Source organism: Ostrinia nubilalis, chromosome 18 (genome assembly GCF_963855985.1).
Source record: "Ostrinia nubilalis chromosome 18, ilOstNubi1.1, whole genome shotgun sequence".
Lineage (NCBI taxonomy): Eukaryota > Metazoa > Arthropoda > Insecta > Lepidoptera > Crambidae > Ostrinia > Ostrinia nubilalis.
In genome coordinates, this window is record NC_087105.1 from 7023499 (window position 1) to 7040457 (window position 16959).

A 16959-nucleotide genomic window follows, 5' to 3' on the forward strand; every position below is an offset into this window, starting at 1 on the left:
TTACCGCGACTGACGGTGATTATTCATAATAACCGGTTATTATTAATAATTTTCAATTTATCACATTAACCGTAACATATATATATTATATATATATGTTATACCTACTTTCAATAAGAATTTAAACATTCCTGAATTTATAAAATAATCCCTACCTATTGTTGTAAATTCGTGTTGATAGTTTTCGGTTCTTTTTGTGTAGGTAGTTAAACTAGTTAAGTTATTATAATTTAATTTTATCTACTTTTGAGTTGTGTTAATAATAATGTGATTAGACTAAAGATTTATTTATAAGCAATAATATGACTTATTGATGTAGGTCAGTATAATACAGTAGGTCGTACAATAATGATTTTTCAGTATGATTACTAAGGTTCCTGAATTGTTTACAGACTGATTTAGGATATCTATAAGGTATTAGTTGAACAATTTTGTCCCTAGCACATCGAACTATACATTTTTAATGCAAAATCGCACCTATTACAACTTACATAAGATGACAGTGTTTCGCTTGATGTGCCATCCCCCGTGTTTAGAGCAAAAGAATTAATATTTTGTATAATTATCTTACCTACGAATTTAAATGGCTTTCTTATTAATGTAACAAATTCACTGAACGGTACAAAATGACTTTGTAATTACTCTGGTAAATGACATTGTAATTAGTCTTCCTACATTTAATAAAGTGAATTATTTTATATGAAAAGTGTTTTTGTTATCATTCTAACGAGTTTTTGTGGTTCAGGTAAAATATAAATGAAACATAGGTTTTGTAATTTAACAAATCAATAATGTAATTAGAAATTAACATTTTATACTATCCGTTATTATATATATATCTATTCTTAAAGAAAAATAGATATAATTACTTTATCCTAAGTATTATATATATTTAGGCTGAATAAAAACAGATACAGAGTATGCAGGCGGTTAAATTACACATCTATTGGATAAATTGAGTAGCTGTTACAAAAACAATCTATGAGGTTACAAGACAACACGGTTTAAAATATGTTGATATTAAAATATTTACTTAGATAAACTTTTAATAGTGCGAATGCACGCACCTTATCTCTTAGAAACTAATACGATTGAGAGAAAAGACATAGAGAAATTTCGAAAACTTACGGCTACCTGGTACACGAATATAGTATAATTTGTCAAGCCTCGCCTTTAACATTCCTACGTTCATTATCTCTAAGGCCGGTACATGTTATTCGTCATACTTACAACAATACACTTTAAGTAATAATAAAGTTTTAAATTTTCAACTATAATAGATAATAGACTATTGCATGTGTTGTAATCACATTACAACGTTATAGTATTTGTTTTAAATAACGGTCAGTTTATACGGAGTGGACGTTGTTCGCATTAATGGGTTCTCAACTGTAACATTGACCTTAGGGCTTTGTAAACAACAGACGATCCGTATAAAACGTCCTTAAGGCGCATTATACTGTGAAAGTGCTACCACTTTTATACCTTATGTCATATTGAAGCCAGGTCTATAATATCTAGTAATAACAGTAACTATTTTTAAAGAAATAAGGTTATTAAACCTTAATTAGTTTATGTATTGGTTGGTACGAAGGTCGAAGCATTTATCACCGCATTATACGCCTTATATAATTGGTTTATTACGTTCCTACGTAGTTTAAACTGAAATAAGATTGAGGCTACAATTCTGAAACTTATAAAATATTAAATGCAACTCGTGACTACGTTTAACTGATAAATTGAAATATAATTCAGGCACCATTATCTTAATCTAAAAAACTATAAAAAGCATCGTCAATAATAAGACAATTCATAATAAAAGCTTAATCACAGTAAAACAGCTTCATAATAAGAAAATTAACATCCCGATTTTGAGTAAATATCTTAGATACAAACGCTATAAATTTATTTATTCTTTAATAGTTTTTGAAGACATCCAATATGATAATATATTGCATATTATATTGAATACGAGTCACTCAAAGGTGTTAACTAGATTTTATTAATTTGATATTGAGCGTCAAATTTTATTACAACAAGAACTGACTACAAAACTTTTATTTTTATTTATAGATTTCATATCAATGATTCGATCAAAAGAAGAATAGTAGTTTGATAAAAAAAAAATTGTTAAATATTTATGAGTAAGTAAAAGTAGAAAAAGTATATTTTGGCACATTACTGGAACAAAAATTCTACCACGCAAATCAGTTTACCGATAGCCATTTCATGAGCTAACTAAACTATGTATGTAAATAAAAATAAATAACTTAAACCATGACTAACATTAATGGGAGTTATAAAATAAATTATACATATAATACAAACTTTTTTTGTGAACCGTGAGTGAGAGTTCAAATATTTGTGCAAAATCGTGAGGTAAGTACAGTTAAGTTGAAAACTGAAATAGGATCACGTTGTATTAGGGTCAAAGCCTATTAAATATTAAACTTTCTACATAATATAGCAACATTATTAGACACAGCAACATCAACTTCTCGTTTTGATATGTACTCACTAGTTTGGAACCTCAACATTAAATGCATAACAGATGAAAATATAGGACTATGCAACTGTACTTACCATTATTACAGCCATTTCATTGTTGAGACAAAAATGACGCTTACCAAACATATTGCTATCACTAGTACAAAAAGTTATTTTAATATTGCGTCAAATACGGTCTAATAAGTGAAAAATACGTCAGTATTATGTTCTTCCATTCTAAATAAGACTGATCAGATCTTTATATTACTTATTGCCATACGTCTTAATATTAATTATGTGTTCAATCAGCATCAAAATATTTCTTTGATATATTAAGTTAATTTCAGATAAGAAACAAATATTATGTTTATTTAAGTAATTTAGAATGGGAACATTTTGTCTATATCTGATATAATGAAGGATTGAATTCATTTTACAGTATGTCGGCCAATTTTTTATATTTCATATTACAGATATAGACAAAGCCTTCGAATACTACGTTATTGGCGTTTTGGATTGCAAGTGGTAGCGTCATTTGGGTAAGGGTCGCGTAGGGTGCGCTTAGGACTTGAGAAGCTTGTTCGCCCGCTGGTTTGCGACCGCTATGCGTGTCTCGTTGCTTTCGCCCTATAAAATAGTACAAACATATCAGAAACTGATTACACAATCCACCGGAATTTGATTACAGAAATTAATTGAGCTATCAAATCAAATGGCATAACTAACTTGAAATCTAAATTGATTTGGTAACTCGACTAATTTGAGATTTATCAAACCGGTGGATAAATATGATTACATAATCATAATAATTACAAACTGTCCGATATACAATAAATAAAATTAATTTATAAAAATTGCAACTTTGCACTATGTAAATACTAACAAATATAAACTTAGAAAATTATCGGACAACTTGTAACGTTTTAAAAAAGTCTTCATATTGAGCCTTCATTTTTTTAACCAGTTATTAGTACTGTTATTTAAACTGGACTAGATACTTGCCGTAGTTTATTATCGGAGTAGAAAACACTTGACATAAAATATCTATGTCAAACATTTTGAAACAAAACTCAAGTTTCCTACTGAAACTTCAGTTGGACGAAAACCAAACAAAAGAAATAAAAAACTTCAATAAAACAAAAAAATACAGAAAGATTTAGTGAATGGTTCACCGGAAGATGATCGTAATAAAGTAGGAGTGCGAGGTATACTGCACTGAGAAGAAACAGAATAAGTAGGTTCCAGAAAATAAAATGATGCACAGTTGGAATTTCGATTTTAATCCCTCAAATTACCTATCGTGATTTTGTCGGTTAGTAATATGAGCAAAACGTGTATTGTATTGTTATAAAACTTTCAGTTATATTTTAATGCATAATAAAAGACCTGGCCAAACTTTTATTTATACATACTTACTCGTATGATTCGGAGTCAGCGCAGTAATTGCTTTATTTATAAAACTTTAAATTCTAAGGCAAGATCTTTCATTTGCGAATAAGCCGTGACTTTACTAAGCTAAGCAATCCTCAGATTATATTTTATTTACTTGCATACAGTAGCTTAAATATAGTTTTAAACCTATTTAATTCAGGCATTAAAACACATAATGTGAATTGTACAGCGTAAAAAATAAAGCAGACATTGCTAATTTTTTGTTTCTTAGCAAAGTCAAGGCGGTACGACATCTAAAATTTTAAAAGCTAACTGTGCATGTAGCTCGCTTATAACATAAAGCTGTGCTCAGCATATAACGTCAATCTCATGTAAAAATATAATATACTCACGGTCTTCATCGGTGTGTGTTTTTGTATGCGTGTGTTGAGGTGTGAGTCTCGTGGTTTCAAATTGATTTAAGTACTTGCCGTTTTTGTCTTTTATGGATACAAAGTTGACTATGATCCCAAATTTAGATTTTTTTAAACCAATAATTTTAATGGACTACTTATGTCTGAAGTTGCATTTGAATATAGTTGCTATATTGTAGATCTCAATTAGGTGTAAACTAACTAAATCTAGAAACTTATTAAAAAATATTGAAGCTATATTTATGACTGTTATTACTTTTTAATGATTAGCTCACTTTAAGAACTCATAATCATAATCATTTATTGCTTCATAAGTGATGAAAAAACTAATTACGTATCTGTTATGCATCAAAAATGAATAAAAGTTAAATTAAATGCAATATAATATAATTAATATAAACTAAGCAATATTTTAATTATTTAGATGTCAGTAAGCGTAAATAAGGAAGTGCCTATGCTGGGCCTATACCTAATAGTATCAACGTTAATATTGTTAAATTAATTACATAGTTGGTGTTGGTTTTATTACTTAAAGTATAATTATGTAATGTAATCATTTTTCATTTTACTTAACTTCGCATAAACCTAAAAATGTTTTAAATAACATAATGTGTTTGCACATTATTTAGAAACTAAAATATTTGTTGCCAATATTTTTTAATATGCCGAAAAAAATAAAAAAAGCTAAATGAATAATTCAAAAATTACATATTTTATTTTCTCTCAAAATAATAGCAAAAGAATTAAATGTTTTATTTAATACTAGTATTTAAGTTATCAGCTATAATATTTGCTAGTTACAAAATACACAGTTCCAGATTTCATAGAAGCAGATATGTATGTCCTAATTTATTATGGATATGTGAAGTTTAGGAAATATGTGAAAAATCCTTAATTGGTCGATATTGCTTAGAGTAAGCAACTGGGGCTTATGAAGAAAGAGCTAGATGTCAAATAAAAATAAACGTCTTTTAAGTTGAAATTGTAAAAAAAACAAAAACATTTGTCTGAATGATGAATTATTTGCACAGACATAAATGCTCCTATGAAAGAAAAAAGGAAAATAAATATGAGATCCGATGAATGTCTATATTGCATTACTTTCGCGAAGACCTCTGAATTTAATATTAGTTTCTTATTTCAACCTATTATCACATATCACTTCATCCCTTTCATATTTCCATACAGAATCCATCTATGCGTCCCTCTCTGCAAACTTATTTCGAATAGAAACGATACACTTGACAGAAAAAATAAGACTAAAATTATTTTATTTTTAAGCCTAATATTACACTTGTATAGTTATACATAGTATGAAAACGTCTACATTGCACTATCATTTTCTAAGCATTTCAAATTATACAAAAATTCTACGGATATTTTTGGAATCTATTATCGAATATTATTTGTTTTTATTAACATATTTTAATATGTATTTATATGTATAAGAAAGAGGTCAATCGTCGAATCCAACTCGGATGGGCAGCGTTCGGGAAGCTTCGCCATATACTCATGTCCGAAATACCGCAGTGTCTCAAGACGAAAGTCTTCGAGCAGTGTGTGTTGCCAGTGTTGACATATGGATCCGAAACGTGGTCGCTTACTATGGGCCTCATAAGAAGGCTCAAGGTCACCCAAAGGGCGATGGAGCGGGCTATGCTCGGAGTTTCCCTGCGTGATCGAATCAGAAATGAGGAGATCCGTAGGAGAACCAAAGTAACCGACATAGCTCGCAGAATTGCTAAAATCAAGTGGCAGTGGGCGGGGCACATAGCTCGTAGAGACGATGGCCGTTGGGGCAGGAAAGTTCTCGAGTGGCGACCACGGGCTGGAAAACGTAGCGTGGGCAGGCCTCCTACTAGGTGGACCGACGATCTGGTAAAGGTCGCGGGAAGAGCCTGGATGCGGGCAGCGCAGGACCGTTCATTGTGGAAAGCCTTGGGGGAGGCCTTTGTCCAGCAGTGGACGTCATTTGGCTGAAACGAACGAACGAATATGTATTTAGAAAACGAACAAGACGAACCTTGGAATAACAAGTATCTGTTACATTACAACAGGAAACAATTTGAAGCAATATTGTTTTCGGATTCCTAGCATTATTAACAAGTACACTACAATGTTAACAATGGGTAAATGTATTTTCTCAAAATAACGATTCTCACTGTCATATTTTCCTAATATCTACTAATGTTTTAAGGTAGGTATACGATAATGACATAGACATAAATGGGTAATTAATATTAGATAATTGTAATTTCACATGGCATACTGCATAAAATGAGCACCAACGAATTGTGTCTCAAGAGACCACGATACTATGAGCTAATTCGCTTTTTTTTAGATTTTAAGTACAGTGAGCATGGAAGACGTATTTTTGTATAATTCGAGTTCACCAACCGTTTAGAAATGTGCACGATAAGTGCAATTCGTATGCGAATTGGAAATCGAATGCTTTAATACGTCTCTAGCTTCATATTGGCATTAATCGACAATATTCTACTTGACAGGTAAGCACCGATGGCTGAAGGTCTAGGATTTTTTATCTTAATACCATTTTGAGCGATAGAAAGAGTAGGATATTGAAAGCGAAGATAGGAATATCGTTGTATGGCTCTTTAGTCAACTGAGGCCGGTCGAACTCATCCCGCGGGATGAGTAGACCTAATGAATGTTTTGAATCAGGCAAGTGATCCCACTGAAACATTTTATGATTTATATAGTCACGAACAAAAGTGTTTAGTAGTATATTTATGTGATTTTCTTAATATTTTAGTAAAACAAAACGACGGTGTTTCATTTTATTTTTCTCTAAAGACTTTTGCTCACGTGTGTACTTAAATTTCAAATAATACAATACATTTTCACATTTATTTAAAGTGGGATCAGTTGACTAAGAAAAAATATTAAATTCACGATTTAGTCAACTCATCCCACAGATGAGTTTAAAGCGGGATGAGTTGTCTAATTAGCCGTATAACGTAAAGAAGAGGTTAGATGTTCACTTAATACAGTAGCATGCTAAACATTCGAATATATCAAGATTTTAATGTAACATTGGATATATATTTTTAGATATATTTATATCTCAAGGTAGAATAGTAGGTAAGCGAGAAATTGTACGGCGTACTGGTTGCGGTACCATTGAGTAAATAATCCTAACGCAACATCGGCGAAGTTGATCCTTATGTGTAACGTTTTTGCTTTAAAATTAACTATTATAATGACTCAAGTAAACGACGGTATATTTTCAAGGCTGTACGAAAGTACCACTTAAAATTAAACGTGCTTAGAATTGCTAAGAACATTTGCTAAGTTAGATTACTGATATTGTGGATAAGGCCGTTTTACTTGCCTATCTTCTCATGGCCATTTCATGTTCATGTAATTAAAATAAGAGAGTGATTTTTCCACTACAAAGTTCGAGTATAATTATGTTGATGATATACTAAAGTGTGATATTGTTGGTATCCGCAACCGAAGAGTACTCCGCGACCACGAGACCGCGTGTGAGTGTGTGCGCTGCAGACGTCTACTTGAGGAGCTCGTGTGCACGCTCGTTTGCCAGCTCTACCCTTGTTGAGTTCGATTCACCCTAAGGAGAACACGATTTATTTCTGCTTCTTGTTCAATCTACAGCGACTGTACTCATACTCATATGTTAATGAAACGTGTGCTACAGTCGCTGTCTTTTAAACGACACATGTTATGTTAGTGGAAGTGAATGACAGTGTTACTGATGAAGCTACCTCGGGTTAGTCGATGGATGCGATCACTAGTCAATCTAGTCAACACACGGGTACACAATGACAGTGTGGACAGACGTAGGTATATTGGAGAGTCGTGGACATCTCGAGTTTGCAAGACGCCACATCGAGAAGTAATATTCACAACAACCAATCAATTCTAGCAAATACTACGAAGGTCATATCAAGAAAGAAAACATGCTTCAAGTGGAGAGGACAAATCTAAGTGACAGTTGCCAGGAAAGCGAGTGACTGAATTTTGAAACCCAAAAGCAATAGTCGCATTTGAATGCGAATTGGAAAGTCTCTAGCTTCTCATGGCCATGTTAATTTTGTGAATGTAATTATAAATGAGAGATTATTTTTTTTCCACTATAAAGATCGAGGGTATGTTGATGATAATAATGATTGTGTGATATAGTATATTGCATATAATGTGATAGTTCTTGGTATCCGCAACCGAAGAGTAGCCCGCGACCACGAGACCGCGTGTGTCTGTGTGTAATGTGAGCGCCGCCGACGTCTACTTGAGAAGCTCGTGTGCGCGCTGGTTCGCCAGAGTTATCCTCGTTTCGTTCGATTCGCCCTAAAGAGAACAACGCGATTTGTTTCTTCTTGTTCAATCCACAGCGACTGCACTTATAAAAATGTTAGTCGCTGTCTTTGAAACGATGTTATGTTAGTGGATGTGAATGACAGTGTTACTGATGAAGCTACCTCGAACGTTAGTCGATGGATGCGATCTCTAGTCAATACACGGGTACACAATGACAGTGTGGACAGATGTGTTTTGGAGAGTCGTGGACGTGTCTCGAGTTTGTATCCGCGACATCGAGGAGTAATTTTCACAACAACCAATCAATTCTAGCAAACACTACGAAGGTCATATGGAAGAAAACATGCTTCGAGTGGAGAGGACAGTTCTAGGTGACAGTTGCCAGATAAGCGAGTGACTGAATTTTGAAGGCCAATAAGCGATAGATAGTCGCAAGATCGAAGGGTAGACAAGGAAAATTCTATTAATTCTATTCGCACGTCCACTTCTAATGTGACAGGCAAACACATAGATGGTGAAAATGTCAATGAAAAAACAAGAGACACGATAGAATTTGTGTGAAATTTTAACGCGTCTCCTTTCAACAACAACAATCAGATATTGAAAAAGAATTTAGTTAGAAACAGGTGGAAAAATTAACCTGGAAAACCTGTTATTTTGGTAAAATAAGTTATTAGTGTATAGAAACAGAGTGCATGCGACCATTATTTTTAAGATTAATAAGAATGTTGATGATCAGTAGGAAATAATTAAAAAGAAAAATACTATAGGCCATGTTATATTTACGTCCTATATTTTTTACTTTTATAAGTTCTTATTATCTTTATCCTAAATTTTTCAGACTGGGGAAAACTTATATTATGAAAATGTAAATGGTCGAAGGCACTCGAAAAAAATTCAACGTTTGTATTGCAAAATATTCCAAAGCGAAGAATAACGCGGTATGTTACCTTGCGGTTGATGCGCTCAATCTGGCGGTTCTGGTTCTCGAGCTCGGATCCCATGTCGAGCGCCATGTTGCGCAGGTTTCCGATCATGGTGTTCACTTGCCCCATGTTCTCCTCCATCTCATCTTCGCGAGCGTCATTTGTTATCCTGAATAATACCAAGCTTTCGTAAGTTGCTGCTGCTTGTTTGTATTAAATCCATAAAAATAAAAGTTTTAGAAATACTGAAGATATCTAATGCGCTTGGTGTTCAATTTTCAAAAAAAGGGGATCCATCAGAATTTTACATAATATCAGAATTACATCATGGGACCTAATGTTGGACCTTGTGGAACACCATAATTTTTACGAAGTTTTTTATGAATATGATCAAATTTCATTCAAAATTCGTTTATATTGCAGTGCATCTGATAACTAATAACAGTTTAACTGTCTTAATTTTCATTTTAAGTAATGTTGCACATCCACGTTAAAAACACGAGTTTATCAAATGCTTTTGTCAAGTCTACTAAGCTTTTGACTTAACATTAAATATCATAAAAGGCGGATAGTAAATACGTCAGTGATTTGCGGAGATAGCTGAATAGACATAAATGTAATTTTCCCAGAGGAGTGCATACATTTTATAACTTAAGCTAATTTACTGACCTGCCTATGTATCCCGCTTGTGGACCTATGCCGTTGCGCTCGTCCATCACTCGCTGCGGTTGGTTGTTCACCACTTTGCCGTCGTCGTTGCCTTTCCACGTACCGTCGTCTTCCTTGAATGATGCTCCCCTGGAATTTTTAAATAACATTTCTTTAATTTCCAGAAATATACACTGTGTTACTTCCAGTTTTATTTTAACACGATCTTGATTGATTTTAGTTATTTTTTGTTTCTTCTTGTCTTAAATATAAAAGTAGGTACCGACGACGGCACATCTAGCGAAACACAGTAGAATCTAAATGTAATTGAAATAGGTAAGATTTTGCAACAATAATAATTATAAAGTCGGATGTGCTGTCGACTGTACAGCAATGTAATAATACAACAACATACTTGTTGCATGGCAGAACACAGATGCCGCAACATTTCTCCATCCCCGACAGATTCTTTTCCGCCTCGCGCATGTCCGCGTTGATCTGATCCATGCCCTCCTCGATTCTGTCCAATTGTTCTGTTCACACACACCAACAAATGCTTTAACTTCGGCCTTTTAGCGCAAATTGCCAGTAATGTGTTCAAGCTCCTAACTCTTCAAAACTTTGTCAAACAATTTTAACACGACTTTTGACTTTACTGATATTATCTTCAAATTCATTTTACACTTTAATTTAATATTTTCAACTGTAAATTCTCAACGCTCTCGACAAAAGCCCGAGCTAAGTGTAAGACATTTTATGTAAGATTTAATGAGCTTTTATTTTTGACTAGTTAATCTCATGCAGGTTAAGACTCGTTACCTACAGCAATTCTATGTCACTTTGGATCTATATTTTAAGCAACTATTAAGGTTCTTGTTATTTAACAAACTCTGTTGAGGTCAATGTAACTTTATGTCTTACACTTGATCCGGTGGAATCTAAATATGACGATTCATTACCTTTGAATTAAATGATGTATGTGCTGATACTAAGTGAATACAATACCATTCTCGTAGTGGCTAACACTCAGAATATCAATAAAAATTCATAAAATCTAATAGTCATGCAAACAGCAAGATAGAAGTATTCGTGCATAGCTAGATGCGTGAGAAAAACTAAAGAAATAATTCAAACGGCTCAACTCAACAAGACATTCTCCTAGTCCTAATTCACAGAGGCGAATGTAGGATCGGAGTGGATTTTGATGCAGTTTAGTTGCTAGTTTAGTTAACGTGATCATGACAAACAATTTTACCTTCTTTATTATCCATTATAAAGAAACTGTTAGCAAATTTTCAATCGGTAACGTTAAACATCATTGCCATTCAATGAACATTTGTAAATTTATCTGAACTGGCATTTCAGACAGAAGCTGTACTAAAATATGAGTGATGCAAAATAGTACTACTGGATGCTTACCGCCCTGTTCATCCAGCATGACCAGGGTTTTCATGCCCACCTCGTGACTCTACAACACAATAATGATGTCACTATAGCTCGCCAAACGAATGCGGTGAGGAGTCAGAGGCGACGCGCGCGCAGAGGCCGGCGCCGCGTCGCCCGGGACAACCCATACTCAACACAACTCAAACTGATAACTAAACAGAAACAAAACGATACATGGACATGATCCGGTGCCCGCACCTGGCCGGGCGGGCACCTTTCATGACGTTATGAATAAAATAAATCAACTTAGCAAATGAGCGTATCCATAAAGCCATTCCTAAATGAAACGTGAATGTAGCAAAGTATTGATTTAGTTGAAGAAGAGAAATGAACAAACTAATATGTAGTGTGGCGAGGAGCGAGCGGCGCGGAGGCGGCGCCGCCGACCTCGCAGAAAAACACAGATCGCATCGAGCTAACAGTTACACTCCTACGATCTAACATTGATACGCTGCTAGCCATGGATGAAGGCGTATACCATATACTCTATACGTCCAACATATACACTCGGTCAACGCGCATTCATTTCAGTACCGCAGATTACGAGAAGAGAACAGGATTCGGAAAGATAAATAAATATACCTATTAAAAAGCGTTCCGATCAATAAAACAGTGACGGAAGAACTAAACAGATTGCGCAGCTCATACAAATTAAACTTTCAGCAAAAGATAGAGTAACAGTCTTTTGCGACAATTAGCAACGAACGGCCATCGGGCGTATCTATTTACACTATATTGTTAAAGTCATCCCCATCGAAACATAGAAACACACGCAACATCGATCTCAGATAAGTCGTTATTCAAGAGAAACGTCAAAGAAAAACAAAGAGATTAATTATTATTTTACTGCACATTCAACACAGACGTTCTCACGTTTCGACTACCCATTTTCAGTTTAACTCTTACCGCCCTGGTGACTCAACATATGAAGCGCTTGCCCCCCGGCGTCCTCGCTCTATACATAAAATACAAATCAAAATAATATATCGTAGGAGAGAGTTTTGGGGTGTGTGGGTGGCGGGGTGCGGTGCGCCGGTAAGGGTACGCACGAGACGCGCGCGGGTGCGGTGCAGCGGCGAGCGTGGCGGGCGGACGCGTGACGTGACGCGCTACGGGCGTGGCGGCGGCGGCGTGCGGCGCGGGGCGGGGCGCGGGCGGCGCGTGCGGCGGCGGCGGCGGTGGCGGTGGCGGCGCGCGCGCAGGCGCCGCCCGCGCCCTGCCGCTAACACACTACTCCATCCACAACGACATGCATGCAGTGAAGCTTGCAAGTAAAACCAGATTCAGTTTCATCTGTGCTCAGTTTCATATGATTCATGATTTTTCTGTGTGATGTTAAGAGTCGTGCGTTGAGGAGAAGCGTTTCGAATTTACTTTGCTCGTTAATTATTCGTTTATGTGATTCAGGTACAGTTGTTAATCAAGAGTCAAGTACGAACAGCTGAAATGCAGAATGTATAAGTATCGGTCCATACGAATACTAATCGTTTGTAATAATGTAGATACGGGCGACCTGCCTGACGTCGTAGGGAGATAGAGCTTGTTGTTAAGTTGTGCAAAGTGGTGTATAAATCTACATAACGAATTAATATACAAAGATGTGGGTTTTCCGTGATCATCTCCGTGTGTGAGTTATACAATGTTAACAGTCGATGTTTCAGAGGATGCCCGCACCTTTGCATTTGATAAGAAGTGACGAAATTTTTAAATACAATGCGATACCCCCTTAACCTCTTCTATGGTGGCGAGCCCGTCTTCGGGTCGGCTGAAAACCCTACGACGCTTCAACAAGATTAGCGAAAAAGGTAAAATAGATAAAATTGTAAATAATGTAGTGTTGCAAACTTTGCATATCACTCACCTCCCTGGTCGTCTAGAGCGACCAGAGTACGAATGCCGGCCTCCTTGCTCTACGCCGCAGAAACAAAAAGTCACAGAGCATGTTAGTTGTGAGGGGTACAGTGGAGTGAGTGGGTGGTCGGCGGCCGTGGGGCCGGCGCCGCGACGTGCTGTGTTATTGTTATTAGGAGTATTGTGCGCCATCATATCGTATTTTACAGTGTGACACCAAGGAGAACATCTCCAGCGTGATCAGCAAATGTCACTGACGGTACATGTAACGGGATGACCTCATAGCAGATGATGACGACTTGGTAGGTGTTCTCCCTGGTGTTTGAGCTGTGTTGTTTGGAGATGTACGGAGTCTTGTTTAGTGTCAGTAAGACATAAATGTTATTCATGTAACTTTATATGGTACTGACATTGAGAAAACATATTTATACATAAAACGATATTTTTACAAAATAATTAATCATTAGTATGTCGTATCGTAATACAATAAAGTAAAACAAATAAGGATAAAATATATAAACAGAAATGTGGACAAGTATTTATGATACTACTTCATTGGTCTGTATTTTGTGTGAGAGTCAGAATGAGGTGTAGCTCGATATATTTGTTGGAGTTCAGTGGCAGGTACGGGGTGTGTACGCGCCCATATACTGGCAGTATTGTGAATGTTCGAGAAGGCATGAAAATCATACAACATAATAGATTTACAGTCAACAACAGAGAGCAGCCACTACACAGAGACCTAAAATACAGAGTCAACTAAAATAGGATAGAACAAACATCAACATACACTGATCCTGGTGATTCTTGTAGAGGTACAGATCAGTAGGTGTTTGAATGTCAGAAACAGTCGGAGAGGCACAGAGGCAAATCATATCAGATAGATGTCTATGAAGAAGGATTAATAAAATTATCAGAATCAAGACAAGACTGTAGTAAAAGGTGCGTTTGAAAGTAGTGACCCAGCCTGGAAGGGCGGATTGGTTAGTTAGATTACGAAGTACTAGTTAGTAATAGAGTTGGCGTCCAATAGTAGGTAAAGGGTTTCGTTTAGAAGCAAGCCCAAGCACAAACGGATAGACTATTATCAGACAGGAAAGCGCACATCTGGGTCAGATACACTAAAGGGGATGCTAACATCTGAGAAGTATTTTCATCTAAATGGGACTTGGATTGTTCTCTATTGTCAATGATGGGCTTCATGCTTGGAACCAAAAACAGCGATTTGGGCACACATTAGGAGCTGACGGTTAACATTTTCTATTGCATATATCAGTTTCGTTATAAAAGAAACTTAGATAAGTGGATTCACTAAATTCTACACAAATTAACAGTCAGCGCCAATAGCCGAGATGCCCACAATATAAAACTCACATAAAATGTACAGAGCTACTGAACAACACAAAGGGCTATAGAGGTCACTAACATTTTAGGACACAGTAAGGCACGGATCATGCAACACCCAATGTATGATTATAAAACATATAATACTGTTTACATATTATACAGGGTGTTTGGCGCATCGTGTGCCAAAATGATTTGGCGGATAGAATGGGTCATTTCCTATATTTTCAGCCCCCATAACACGTTCCATGCCAGGCGGCTACTTTTATATTATTTTTTTTAGTAATTTCACCAAAATACCCAAATCGCATCATTTAATTTCGATTTAAAAAAAAACTACTAGGCGCAGCCCTAAAGTAAATATTTTGTTTTGACGTGCATTAATGTAGGGTTGCATCAAATCTAAATTTACTGGAAAATATCATCTACTTTTTTTTTAATTCAGCTTTGAAGTTTTCCGAAAAGTTAAAAATGGACTGAACATTTAAGTTTACATAGGTATAAATTTTTTTTTAAAAGAGATAGCGATCTTCGGATTTTATCAAAACTTCTCTAGTCTATCCTCATTCAAACGGTATACTAATCTTGTTTAAATAATAACAACAACTTCACAAATTCCTTAAATTAGTGCATTGACTCTACTCGGACTGATTTGCGAAATTTGTGTTTATAGCCCCTTTTTGTGTGAATAGCACGTTGAACACCTAACAGGTAAAAATTATTTATCTTATGCAATGTAAAAACCTTTTCCCAATCGTTTTTCAATGTGGATTTCTTGAAATTAAAGACGAAATTAATTATTTTGATCGTTTATTAATTATCACAAATTTTGTTCAAAATGGCCTCGACAACGTATACACTCACGACATCTTCTTCTAATTTGGACTGTTGTTGTATGCAGCCACATTTCTCTTTTTATTACTACAAAGGCGTTTTCTACTCGTGGATTGGAAGACATGACCCTATACAGTGGCCTGCACGTTCCCCAGACCTAACTCCGTTCGATTTTTACGTCTGGGGACAAGCTAAAGAACTGGTGTACGTAACGCATTCAAACAATAGAAAAACTACAACGAATAGAAAACGCCTTTGTAGTAGTAAAAAGAGAAATGTGGCTACATACGACAACAGTCGAAATTAGAAGATGTCTTGAGTGTATACGTTGCCGAGGCGGACATTTTGAACAAAATTTGTAATGATTAATAAACGATCAAAATAATTAATTTCGTCTTTAATTTCAAGAAATCCACATTGAAAAACGATTGGGAAAAGGTTTTTACATTGCATAAGATAAATAATTTTTACCTGTTAGGTGTTCAACGTGCTATTCACACAAAAAGGGGCTATAAACACAAATTTCGCAAATCAGTCCGAGTAGAGTCAATGCACTAATTTAAGGAATTTGTGAAGTTGTTGTTATTATTTAAACAAGATTAGTATACCGTTTGAATGAGGATAGACTAGAGAAGTTTTGATAAAATCCCAAGATCGCTATCTCTTTTAAAAAAAAATTTATACCTATATAAACTTAAATGTTCAGTCCATTTTTAACTTTTCGGAAAACTCCAAAGCTGAATTTAAAAAAAGTTGATGATATTTGCCAGTAAATTTAGATTTGATGCAACCCTACATTAATGCACGTCAAAACAAAATATTTACTTTAGAGCTGCGCCTAGTAGTTTTTTTTTAAATCGAAATTAAATGATGCGATTTGGGTATTTTGGTGAAATTGCTAAAAACATTAATTTAAAAGTAGCCGCCTGGCATGGAACGTGTTATGGGGGCTGAAAATATAGGAAATGACCCATTCTATCCGCCAAATCATTTTGGCACACGATGCGCCAAACACCCTGTATATTATAATCAAATAAAGGTCACGAAAACAAAAAGAACATAAAAGGGAAGTTATAATAGGAGAACTACAATAAATATACATAAACATTTATAGACAAAACCACAGATATAGATATACCTAGATAACGCGAATGCACCTACTTCGCGTGTCCCGATCCCGATAAAGCATCGGAATGAGCTGCCGCTGCTTACAGTCCACGCGCGTCTGTTGTTGCATGCGGACGGCCGCGAAAACTAGAAAAATGTCTCAATGTGTGATAATTAATTGCAATAAGCCAAAAATTTCGAGCTCCCAAAGG

General features: G+C 35.4%; 1 protein-coding gene across 5 annotated transcripts in view; it reads right to left on the bottom strand.

Moving 5' to 3' along the window:
- Window positions 1-369: 369 nt before the first annotated feature.
- The window catches only part of LOC135080635 (synaptosomal-associated protein 25-like), a 43593-nt gene continuing 27003 nt past the window's right edge, over window positions 370-16959 (bottom strand). The window contains exons 4-8 of one of the 5 annotated variants that reach the window (XM_063975325.1): window positions 13473-13521; window positions 10581-10698; window positions 10187-10315; window positions 9542-9686; window positions 370-3114 (exon numbers count right to left, since the gene is read on the bottom strand). In XM_063975325.1, the coding sequence (XP_063831395.1) occupies window positions 3049-3114; window positions 9542-9686; window positions 10187-10315; window positions 10581-10698; window positions 13473-13521 (507 nt within the window). In that variant the 3' untranslated portion in view covers window positions 370-3048. Of the gene's footprint in view, window positions 3115-7089; window positions 8622-9541; window positions 9687-10186; window positions 10316-10580; window positions 10699-11584; window positions 11634-13472; window positions 13522-16959 lie in introns of those variants that run through there. The other 4 variants (XM_063975324.1, XM_063975328.1, XM_063975327.1 and 1 more) reach the window with 4 other exon arrangements.